The sequence below is a fragment of the Plutella xylostella genome, chromosome 3 (genome assembly GCF_932276165.1).
Source record: "Plutella xylostella chromosome 3, ilPluXylo3.1, whole genome shotgun sequence".
Taxonomy (NCBI): Eukaryota; Metazoa; Arthropoda; class Insecta; order Lepidoptera; family Plutellidae; genus Plutella; species Plutella xylostella.
In genome coordinates, this window is record NC_063983.1 from 9,442,577 (window position 1) to 9,455,243 (window position 12,667).

The 12,667-nt window shown below is 40.0% G+C and overlaps 1 protein-coding gene and 1 non-coding gene across 6 annotated transcripts; both read left to right on the forward strand.

The window, feature by feature from the left end:
* The first annotated feature begins 124 nt into the window (after nt 1-124).
* Nucleotides 125-12,239, forward strand: LOC105381090 (fatty-acid amide hydrolase 2). Of its 5 annotated transcripts, none has more exons than XM_048622616.1 (13): nt 125-265; nt 983-1,243; nt 1,484-1,610; nt 2,900-3,071; nt 4,284-4,408; nt 5,972-6,061; nt 7,295-7,440; nt 8,510-8,592; nt 8,893-8,992; nt 9,404-9,478; nt 10,119-10,241; nt 10,895-11,032; nt 11,612-12,239. In XM_048622616.1, the coding sequence occupies exons 2-13, from the start codon at nt 1,016-1,018 to the stop codon at nt 11,750-11,752; spliced, it is 1,548 nt and encodes a 515-aa protein (XP_048478573.1). In that variant the 5' UTR covers nt 125-265; nt 983-1,015; the 3' UTR covers nt 11,753-12,239. The 5 variants fall into 5 exon arrangements, with proteins under 5 accessions (XP_048478573.1, XP_048478566.1, XP_048478575.1 ...); XM_048622609.1 differs by lacking the exon at nt 10,119-10,241 and adding an exon at nt 9,946-10,068 and having other exon boundaries at nt 146-349; XM_048622618.1 differs by having other exon boundaries at nt 146-278.
* On the forward strand, nt 5,866-5,936 carry Trnag-gcc. Its single transcript has one exon. It is a non-coding gene; the product is annotated as a tRNA-Gly (tRNA).
* Nucleotides 12,240-12,667: the final 428 nt, after the last annotated feature.

The following is a 12,667-nucleotide window of genomic DNA, read 5'->3' on the forward strand; positions in this document are numbered from 1 at the left end:
TAGTCAAACTGGGCAATCTGAGCATTTCGAGCAACTTTTGACAGTGCAATTATTATTCTGAGCTCTACCATATACCTAATTTGGTCTGTACATAAACTGACATCACTGACATGCCCTACACCACAGATTAGTTAGATGATCTTTTTAATGTTTTTTTTACTTTCGCTGCTTGCTGAGTGCGCTAAATTACAAACTTTACTTTTACTTTTCTTCCACCACTCAAAACTATATTAGAAAGTTAAATAAATATAGTTCTGCACGTAAAGTGAGTTATCTGGGTATATATTTCTATTAATTTACTATTTAAAGCATATCAGTTATGTGCACGGCAAACAAAATTAAAAAGGATGTAAGTGTTTTATTCAGTCGGTCAATAACACTGGATTTGCATTAGAATATTATGAGAAATAAATAATCCGCAATAGGTTTGGTTAGCGATACTCTCCTACGTAGTTAACAATAATTCTATTAACATTTTTCTTGGTTACTAGTACCTATGTGTGTAAGTACATCAAACTCTCAAACACGGGACAAAGGTCTAATAAAATTGCTGAAGTAGGTATGAATAGGCGTAAAACTTGTTGTTGTTGATGGAAGCAGCATTTCTCAGTACAAACTTGCTGTAATTATTCAGTAGTGTGTGGATCTTCCTATACATTGGTATAAATTCAAGTTAGAAAGTGCTATGTAAGTTATAAACTTGTACTGGGTTCATTATCACCGAGAGTAAGATGTTTGCTTAAATTATCAGTATAAATATACTGTATGTGATCTATTATATTTATTTTCATTTTGTATGTATACATTTAAAAAATGTACACCTTTGACTTTGATTAATGCGAAAAGGCTTTTATTTGCACATAATGTTAGTTACAGCTTGCTTACTTTCTAGTGTTAATTTCACACACACCTCTGACCATCCCTATCACCTTGCAGATTTCATGTCCAAGTAAAGTGTCTTCACCCATATTGCTTTTTCCAGATCAATAACAAAACAAACAAAATATTTTACGGAATGGCGAGCAACTGCTTCAAACACATGTATCTGCTCTTCCGAGTGTTCATGGACAAGGTGATAGACTTTGTCTTCTCCTGGATCTGGGACACGCGGAAAGCCATCCCGGATCTGGAACCGAAGCACAAGATCCTGGCTGAGAGTGCCACGAGTCTCGCCAAGAAGATCAGAAACAAAGAACTAAAGGCAGAGGAGCTGATGAAATGCGTCATTGAAAGAATTAAAGCTGTGAGTGTGTTTTGCATGTAAATCAGGTTTTGATCTTTGAACTTTATGAGAGTATGAGGTACTTATTTAAGTCCCACATGTACATATAATGTGGTATAATTATATTGCTACCACGCTAAAGGTCTTCCTTATGAATGATATAATTATATTCTACAGCAACAGTCTTAAGTCTATCTTAACAGTTAATGCCTCGTTAATAATATAATATTCACTATTCAGTAATGGTATCTTTATTTTTAGGTGAATTCTATAATAAATGCTGTGACTGATGAGAGGTTTGAAGATGCCTTGAAGGAAGCTAAAGAGATTGACAGGAAGATAGCGGAAGGCCTGCCCGATGAATACTTTGATAAGAGACCATTTCTAGGTGAGTGACACTCTTCCATTAAATTATTTATGCATGTAAGCACATCTATATCAAATAAACATTTTAGAACTTAAAATCTTAGTATGGTTTTCAAAGTTAGTCCACCTAGGTCTAGGTCCAAAACCCTTCCTTCATTGGAAGGAGACCCATGCCCCAGCAGTGGGGATGAGATGATAATTTTCAAAATGATATTACAGTATGTTAAAACGAAATAGTTACATAACCCAGGGTTGATTAATGATTATAATTATGTGAAAACCTATAATTAGCTTTTTGTCTATTTATGTTTAAATAAGGTTAACTTGTTATTAGTATAAAGCTGTCCGTTTTCCATGCAATAAATTAAAATAAAATAAAATTATTATCATTTCATTTTCTGTATTTTATACATTTTCTTGCACTTTTTACATCACCTAAAATTTTGAAAGTACAAAGTCATTACGTGTTAATTTAATGTTAACATAATCAAACCAGGTAGTTAGGTAATTAGATATTATTTGGACTGCTTGTAAACACCGGTCTGCTAACTCAGCTTTTAAAAATATTCAAGAATTAATTATTATGACATGGTAACTAAGTATAGTATGTGTACATGTTACATGTACCTACAATCTACATATTTTATTTAGCTGTTGTAGCATAATTATATTCCTTTTATTAGTTTATTGTACTGAGTGAGATTGTATGCTAGAAATTCACTTACAATATAAAATTTTATAATGAATATTGTCTACCCTCTTGGAGCACCTACGTCTAAAACTTGAATATTACCTTAGCGTATTTCTGGTCTGGATAATAGATAAAATACCTGTTGGATAAAATACATGCTGTCACTATCTGTACTTAATTATGTTTTAGACAGTAACAGCATGTCTTTTATCGCACATCTAGCCATTATACAGATATTTTGAAACAGGCCCTAAGGCTGGCTTGCACTTTGCAATCAGTCACGCGAGGGCTGCAGATATCGACTGCATCTTATACCCTGATCACACCTACCGAGTAGAATGACGAGACTGTATTCTAGACCAATGAACAGCTAGCAATTGACCGAGGATACTCTCTCGCCACTCTTCTCAGTATGTGTAATCAGGGTTTAACCATGCCGCGCGCGATCCAAATTCTTTGAATCATCTTTTGCTTATCCCACGCGCGATCCGATTTCTTTGAATCGTCTTTTGTTTATCCCACGCATTGTTCAGATTTCTTTGGATCGTCTTTTGTTTATCACACACATTTGATCGTCTTTTGTTTACCCCGCTTCATCACATCAATGCCATCTCTTCCAGGGGTCCCCTTCACGGCGAAGGAGTCGCATGCCATGTTGGGTCTCCGCCACACGCTGGGGCTGACGGCGCGGCGGGAGACGCGCGCGGGGGGGGACGCCCGTTGTGTCAGCGAGCTGCGCGCCGCCGGGGCCGTGCCTGTGGCTGTCACTAATGTGCCGGAGATTAATAAGTGGTTAGTTTGCTGAGTGTACAGAGTTTACTGTAGTTGATGTATAGGTAGAGTCGTGGTGGCATAACGGATAAGTTATCGGCTCTCATTCGTGAGACCGTGAGTTCTTTATAAATCATTATTTTAATTACAACTCGTTACCCGTACGCTTACGATGGAGATCATGGACAACCTACACATCTACATTCTACCCTAATTGTACTCATTCCGAAACGGCGATACAGCTCCCAACCAACGTGAGCGCAAATTTACAGCGAAAACCGATGGCTGGCTGGCGAATCACCTCTCACTACCCCTTAGAAGATTACAGTCGTGAGCTTATGTATTGTCTGTGGTTCTACCTTTTTTGGCATAAGATTTTTTTGCCTAATCTCGTATTGCATAGTAACGTTTGGTCAAAGTCTCGTTACGCCGAAAATCGTATGGCATAAATCTCGTTTAGCAAAAAGTTATTTCGCATAACATTGTTTAGCCTAACAATGGTATGGCCAAAACTTGAATAGCCTAATAATGCTATGGCATAGGTTTATACAAAGTAATAATATTCGTTTGGCTTTAACTTTGACGGAGCGTTTCCCTACATAGCGCAAACTGGTGCCTTGTATTGTTTCCGCTGTTTGGAAAACGCTCCGCTCCGCTTCGCTGCGCTCCGCTTTGGTTTTGATGAACATGTGCACCTAACACGCTCCTCCTCGCTTTGCTCGTCGTCGCACCTATTTTTAGGTTTCGATCTCATGGGGTTTGTAATAATTATATTGGTCGTTAACTTTCGATTTTTTGATCATACAATATCGTGATTTTCGGGATGTAGGAGAAAAATACCACAATTTGTACATTTACTACATACTTAATATATTATTTATTAAGATAACATTAGGAGAAACAAGATTATACATAGGTATAGACGAACATAAATTTGAGCAAACGAAACTTAGGTGTTTAAAGATTGTGCCTAAAGAGTTTTAGACGTAACGAGCCTTATGCCACATAAGTCTTGGCAAAGTGATGGTTCGGCCAAAAAAGTTTAGACCATACGAGTTATGCGAAATGAGTTTTGGTCAATAAAGATTATGCCAGATGAGCGGAACCCATTGTCTGTACCTAATATTTTTTAACCTTTTCCTGTAAATGAATGTGTTGTTTCTGTCTGTGTTTGAATTAAACGAATTTTCTTTCTTTCTTTCTTAATATAATTTCCCAATCCCCCGTCCCCAGGCAAGAAACTCGAAACCACGTCTTCGGGCAGACCTGCAACCCGTACCACTTGGGGCGCACGCCCGGCGGCTCCTCCGGCGGCGAGGCGGCGCTCGCGGCTGCGCTGGCCACGCCCATCTCTCTGTGTATGTACCTTGCTGCTACAGACTGTGAGGGTTACTCTACAGGGTGTTGCAAAAACGGTATGCTAAGCCGAAAGGGTGTGATTCAGAGGTCATCCTGAATAACTTTTGTTCTACGAGTTTTGAAAATTCACGTTGGTGTACCCTTTTTGCAACACCCTGTATACTGGGGTAAAACGAACAAACGAGAGTGCAAACGTGTCGTGCAATCGGCACGTTTAATACGACGAGATTGAGTCGTGAAAACTTCGTTTTTTTCGTTATACAGAGTGACCCTCCAGCACCCCGGATCAGCCGGCCCCATCTCTCTGTGTATGTACCATGCCATCGTCATCATCAGCATGTGCCTTGTGCGTCTATGACAGATGATTTAGTTAGTGTCTGTAACAACATCACTATTTTTATATAAGCCTGTGAAAATTTTCATAACTCATAGGACAAAAGTTCAGAATGACAAGCTGAGTCACCTTCTTTCGGCTTACTGTACCACTTTTGAAATACACTTCATTTCTGATGCGATCCTTCCGGGGAAGTCCGACATCTGAGCATAACCACGAAATAACTGTTCATAGATAATGTGCCTCAATACAAATAGGGGAGTGAAATAGTCAACGGTGTTATACTGTGTAATTAATACCAAAGGTGTTTTACCTATTTATAAAATTACACTGCATCTAATTACACTCATGCATGCTAATCAAAGAGAATATAAATACTGACTAAGCCGGGGAAACCGTTTAAAAAAACTATGAGGAAAGCCGATGGATTAGTTCTAGTTGAGTTGCTAGAGGGCAGCACAAACGCATCAGTGAATACCTAAACTTGCTAGTAGATGACACTAGTGAGCTCCATTCTGCATCGCGGTATTAAGATTTTTTCCGAACAGAGGACTACTTGCTTGGAACATTTTGTACTTTTATAAGATTTGATTAATATATTACTTATAAATATTGCAATTTTTGATAGTGGGGTTTGCGTAGTCTGCGTACTCGCCGTCTCCCCCACTGAGGATAAAATACACTACGTTCCATTTCTAAAATTAAAATTTGTTTTTATTAATATTCCACCGATTTGATATCTCTATTTTGCATTAATACATAAATACATCACATACATCCTAATCATTATTATATTTAAATTTTCAATTACATATTTAGTTTTGTGTGATTGTCTTGTTCAATACAAGTACTACTTTACGACTATTCAACTGCAGGTATTACATTTATTATAGTTGAATAAAAGTACATGTAAAATGTTTATAGATATTATGTAGAGCTTACGTAATTAGTAGCAACAATGCTTTATTATAATCACTGTCTGCCTATGTGCAATATGCATGATCCGCTACGGGCAACGTTGTAATATATCGTATTATGTATAATTATAATGTATCGTATATCGTAACAAGTTAAAAACGTGCTCTTAGGTCTTATTTGTTAATTTCACAAGTCACTTCATCAGCATCGGTGGTTCAGTGGTAGAATGCTCGCCTGCCACGCGGGCGGCCCGGGTTCGATTCCCGGCCGATGCAACTCTTTTTTATTTTTTTTCTTTTTATATTTGCAGGTTCTGATATCGGGGGTTCTACCCGCATGCCAGCATTCTACTGTGGCCTTTTTGGACATAACCCTACAGCGGGCACCACCAGTTTGCAAGGTATGTGTTTTATTATTGTCGCATCGATTCTAAATGGGTTCCCCTCATCTCGCCTAATCTTTATTGCCCAAATCTCGTTTCGCATAACTCGTAAGGTCTAAACTTTTTTGGTCGAATCGTCACTTTGCCAAGTCTTACGTGGCATAAGACTCGTTTCGTCTAAAACTCTTTTGGCACAATCTTGAAACACGTAAGTCTCGTTTGCTCAAATTGTTCGTAAAGATGTAATCTTGTTTCTCCTAATAAATAATAAATAATATATTAAGCATGTTGTAAATGTACAAATTGTGGTATTTTTCTCCTACATCCCGAAAATCACGATATTGTATTATCAAAATATCGAAAGTTAATGACCATTATAATTATTAAAAAAACGCCATTAAACCCCATGAGATCGAAACCTAAAGATAGGTGCGACGACGAGCAAAGCGAGGAGGAGCGTGTTAGGTGCACATTTTCGTCAGAAGCAAAGCGGGGCGCAGCGAAGCGGAGCGGAGCGTTTCCTACACACAAGGAAACAATACAAGGCACCAGTTGTGCTAAGACGCCCGAAGCAGTCATCTAAGTTAAATCCCAAATATTATTACTTTATGTAACCTATGTCACAGCATTATTAGACTAATCAAGATTTGGCCATACCATTATTAGGCTAAACAATATTATGCAAAATAACTTATTACTAAACGAAATTAATGCCATACGATTTTCGGCGAAACGAGACTTTGACCAAACGTTACTATGCAATCCGAGATTAGGCAAATAAATCTTATGCCAAAAAAGGTAGAACCATTCTAAATAGGTTGATTGATAGCAATTACTTGATAAAATTGACATTATTTAATATTTGTTATTTTAGTTATTAGAATACTTGTTACATAACGTCTTAAGATTTTAAAAAAACTCGTTTTTCGTTAATTATCAATAATGCAAACCCTCCAGCGGCTGCACCTTACACACCACGGTGACACAGATCCGCCGTAAAATGTAGTTAAATATTGAAGAAGGCGTCAATGAAGTTAGTTTTTTCCGTTTAAAAGTAATTTGGTGATTTTCTCAATGGAACTTTTTCAGTGAGTGAGTGTACTTACATTTTAAAAATAAAATACAGATTGTTGGGTTTTAACGGATTTGTCTGTAAATAAATATAATAGATCGATTAAATACGGACTTTAACGATTAGTTAGGCTCCACTTCAGAACTTAATAGTTTTACTGTACCCCTCTCTCTCTACAGGCTCGACTCTCCGCTCGGGCAAGGACGACACGATGGCCTCCATAGGCTTCGTGAGCCGGCGCTGCGCGGACCTGGCGCCGCTCACGCGCGTCGTCGCCGCGGAGAAGGGGGCGCTGCTGGCGCTGGGGAGGGAGGTGCATGTCAAGGTGGGATTCTTGCACCCTTACTTTACTTAGACTTTTCGAATGCCTTAGGCGAACCCTAGACCTTGACGATTAATTATATTGCGCAGTTTTCAATATTGCGCAATATAATTGATCGTCTAGGAGCCGCCTTACTGCCAGTTTCAATACTCTATCTATCGATAGCTGCCAGTTAGGTACTAATCATGCGATTTTAACACATAAAAAGTAGCATTCTGTCAAAATCATATGAAAGTAACTGTCAGCTATCGATAGATACTTACTACCTTACAAATTAAATTGAATTAGACAGAGAGGTCGATGTCAAAGTTAGGATTATTGACTTAATACACTGGCGAGCAATGAATGTTCCAGTGACATAGCGCTAAGTTACTCCTAAACAGGAATAGCTAGCTTAGTAATGCCGTAGTGCGGTAATGACGTCACTGAGCGTCGATCGGCTTCGCTATCTATCTCTCTACACTACAGGCTCAACGCTGGACAAAGAGGTCAACGTCAAGGTAAGAGCCTTGCAACACCCTGTATCTCTACAGGCTCTCTCCGCTCGGGCAAGGACGACACGATGGCCTCCATCGGCTTCGTGAGCCGGCGCTGCGCGGACCTGGCGCCGCTCACGCGCGTTTTCGCCGCGGAGAAGGGGGCCCTGCTGGTGCTGGGGAGGGAGCTGCATGTCAAGGTAGGATTCTTGCACCCCTATCTATGTATGTCTCTAGGGCGCGAATTACACAGAAAAATCATAAAGCTGCGTACAGACCGGCCAAACGAACGCCAACGAATGGGTTTCGTTGACCTTCGTTGCTGCAATCTGCCCTGTATTATGTATGATAAATAACCATCGTTGGGCGTTCGTTGGGCCGGTCTGTACGCAGCTTAAGGCGAAGGCGCGGCGCGGGCATCTTGCCGCTTCAAAACGTATGTAATACAAAAAGTAGGTACGCGGCGACCAAACGACGTGCCTGTGCCACGCCGCGTGAGTTATTGAGTTATTCTGGGAATAATTCACTGATGGACTGGCTAATTCAATTTTATTTATTAATAATTATAATTAAATTGGTTTTCTTTACTATTTCAGGACATCAAGTTTTACTACACAGAAACTGCCACTGACTTACGGGTCAGTCCCATCTGCGGAGATCTGAGAAAAGCTATGAACAAGTTAGTATTGCATTTTACAGACAATTTGGAAATGCTGAAATAGCGCTATTTAGTTGTGAGCGACATCACTGTCGCGGTCGGTAGCGAAACCATGTCGGTGCAATAAGCGTAACATCCACCTACCTTTTAGCTTGACGACATCCCTCTAGCTCTGCAAATAAATCTTAAAGATTTGTAACTAAGAATGAAAATTGTCTCTTCCTAAACAAATGGTGTGCAAATAACTTATTTTTTGTTTTCGTTTGTTAGTCAAGCAACGTAAACACATATGCTAATACTACTTCGCTCCTTGTTCCTCAGAGTGGTATCCCGCCTGTCGACGGACTCATCGAAACCCACTCCCTACACGCACCCCGGCTTCAGCCACATGTTCGCGCTGTGGAAGTACCACATGAGCAAGGTATGCGTAATACTTAATAATCTATTTTTTTATCAATTACTAAGAAGTTACGCCTGCCAACTCAGAGATCTGTTTGGTTTGCCACCCTGAACTGCTAAAGAATGCTGATTTTTAACCCCTGACGGAATAAGAGCTGTGTTATAAGTTCCACTTTTCTGTGTATTTATGATAATGTGTATATGTATGTGGTAGTGTAGGTCCCAAACGGCTGCATCGATTTTCGTTTTGATTTTTTTTGGGTGATAGGTAATGGTACCCTGCGCTGGCTCTTATTACATTTTATATATTACACAATATCATTATCTGCATAATATTTACAGAGAATACTTACTTACTCATCACTAATTCACAAATGGGTAATGAGGGTACTTTGAATTATTAACTCCAATGTAAATCCATGTTTGTTGTCAGGAGTCGGAGTGCTTCCCGCGCATGCTGACCAACAACAGAGGCTACGCCGTGGGGCTCGCCGAGCTCGTCAAGAAGGTAACCCGTACCTATTAACTAAATTTTAAATATTTTTTTTATATTTGAATGATATTTTCGGGCAAGGCCCTAGAGAAAAGGAAGTGGTGGCTAGAGCTGAACTTGCTGACCACCGACTGAGAAGTATGGAAGCGCCTGGCGTTAGCCGGAGACTCCCCGGAGGAGGATTAGCTTGAATAAAGAAAGAGAAAGATATTCGTTTAGTCAGCGTTTAATTTTATTTTATTTTAGAAGGTACGTCTGCCAGCTATTTTTAATGGTGTTACACTGCGAATCAGTCAGGATCTATTGCTACTTATACAATAAGCATAGCGTAGCGACGTTCAAACAAGTAATTTTTACACACAAATACCAACAATAACCACTCTCCCGTCCGTAGTGTCTCGGCCTCATTGTTATCACTATTCATTATTCCGAGGATACATTTCGCCTTCTAACTTTACCTACATCCTGTATATTGTCCCCAGTGTCTCGGTCTCAGCCAGTACACGCTGGCGGCGGTACTCAAGCTACTAGACGAACAGGTGCTGCCGCAGCCGCCGGCCGAGTGGGCCGAGAGCCTCACCCGGGACATGCGCCGAGACCTCACTGTGAGTAGATGTGGCTGGTGGAAGAGTCGACACCTCTCTCCTGTCCCTAGTGCCTCGGTCTCAGCCAGTACACGCTGGCGGCGGTGCTGAAGCTACTCGACGAGCAGGTGTTGCCGCAGCCGCCGGCCGAGTGGGCCGAGAGCCTCACCCGGGACATGCGCCGAGACCTCACTGTGAGTAGATGTGGCTGGTGGAAGAGTCGACACCTCTCTCCTGTCCCTAGTGCCTCGGTCTCAGCCAGTACACGCTGGCGGCGGTGCTGAAGCTACTCGACGAGCAGGTGTTGCCGCAGCCGCCGGCCGAGTGGGCCGAGAGCCTCACCCGGGACATGCGGCGAGACCTCACTGTGAGTAACATAATGTATATTTATACATAACATAATGTGTATTGTTTATATACACACATAAAAACATAATGCTCACGATTGTAATTCCTGAAGGGGTTGTCTAAGTTGACTCGCCGTATCGCAGTTTTTTAATAATGCACTCAGTATACACCATCTTCAAGAAACTAGATGTGCAGGTTTCCTCATGACATTGTCCTTAATCGCAAGAGTACCTACTACGTCATATAATTAATTGTGCTTAAATTCCTTATTTCCAGATAATTTATTGGTAATTGCCCAAGACCTAATCCGTAACACGCCACCACGAACCACGAATCTCCGTCACAAATTATTAATAACAAAAAAATATCTTATTAAAAAAGACGTATAAAAGTTGTTTAGGATGACCCCCTGAGTCAAATCCTTTCGGCTTTTTATACCGCTTTTGCAACCCCCTGTATTTTAAAACTTTTAATAAACACACCAATCCGTATCCCCCAGGAGCTGCTAGGCACAGACGGGGTGCTTCTATTCCCCTCCGCCCCGCACCCCGCGCCCTACCACTACTCCGCCTTCCTGCGGCCCTTCAACTTCGCCTACTGGGGCCTGTTCAACGTGCTGCGGTTCCCGGCTACTCAGGTAACTATTGCATTCGAATATTTGTCTGAAAAACCGTTTGTTTTCCGCTACTCAGGTAACTATTGTATGCTCATTGGGTTTCTGTGAAAGAAAATATGTTTTTTGCCACAGAGGACATTATTACACTTTAAATATGTATGGAAGATCATTTAGAAACTACGGAGCGGAAATAGTTGTCGTTTTAGATAAGGTTACTGTAATAGCTAGCTGGTCATATTTGATCTGGCGAACCGTAAGATTTGGGAATCATGTCATAAGATAAAAATCGTCCACTGCAGGATGTAGACCTCAACCAATGAGCCCAGTACGTCTAGTAAAGCTGCTGCAGAGATATTGCTGCTATACGGGTTCGTTATCGACGCTCAACTGTAGAGCTACATGTGACCTTAACCTTATTTATCGGTTGTAATTCATACACTGTGCCCCACCGAAAGTGCACATCCGAAGGACGTTTACGTTGACGTTATTAGATAGTGAGTTGTGTCAATCAATATCTTTCGGGTGCTCAACCGTAGAGCAATATCGTTTACCATATTTAATTTCCCACTTGTAATTCATATATACCTACCTCCCCCCCAGGTGCCGCTAGGTCTCAACTCGCAGGGCCTCCCACTAGGGATCCAGGTGGTGGCGGCGCCTCACCAGGACGCACTGTGTTTAGCCGTGGCCCAGCATCTCGAGGACTTGTTCGGGGGCTACGTGCCGCCTTGTAAGGTTTAACTATGTATATGATGTGTGTTGGGTGAATATTTTGAGAAATGTCACGAGCAATGTGGGATTTATAGCTTGATAAGCTGAATCGTTTAAAATAAACTAGACTTTATTTTCACGAAACAAAATGATGAAAACAGTTCAAAAAGGTGGCTTTATTGCTAAAAGCAATGTACCAAATTCAATTCACTGTAACTTTGAATAGCAGTTGAACCTTATACTGCATAGATAGTATTCATGTCTATAGGTATAAACTAAATAGTATTTCACGACCATATGTTTGTTAAACGTGTTTATACAAAATTTTCTTCGCATTTATACACTAGTATTAAGCTTAATGTTTTTAAGCAAAAATTAACAACAAATTGATGAAGTCTGTGATCGTTGCGTGTATTAATTGTATTATAAATGTATTATATTTAAAAGATTTTATAAATATGATAATATGTCGTAAATATGTACTTAATTTTACTATTTTTTAATAGGTGTTGGAAACATGGAAAAAATATATTCATTATGTTATGAAGCACGGTATTACTATTATTTCAACTAATGAACCCATAGCTATAAATGTTTTAAGTATCAAGAAGTTATCGTACTACTGATAAGCTTATTCGAAGTAAAAGTCGGATATCATTGAAATAAAGTCGTTTATTTGATTTCATATTTAATGTCTAAATACGATAATATTTGGATTCACCGCCGCGCCTCTCACCAATAACTGACTAGATGGTACAATGTAAGGAATATAGTCATTAAACAACCATTTCTTGTATACTCGCCTCTTTCCTTCTACTATGAAACAACAAGGACACATGTTTGTTTTACTAATTTTACCTCTAAGGTCACTAAATAATATCACTTAAGGATCACGCTTTTAATGGAATGGAAAGTTACATCACATTATACGGCACCCTGCTATAT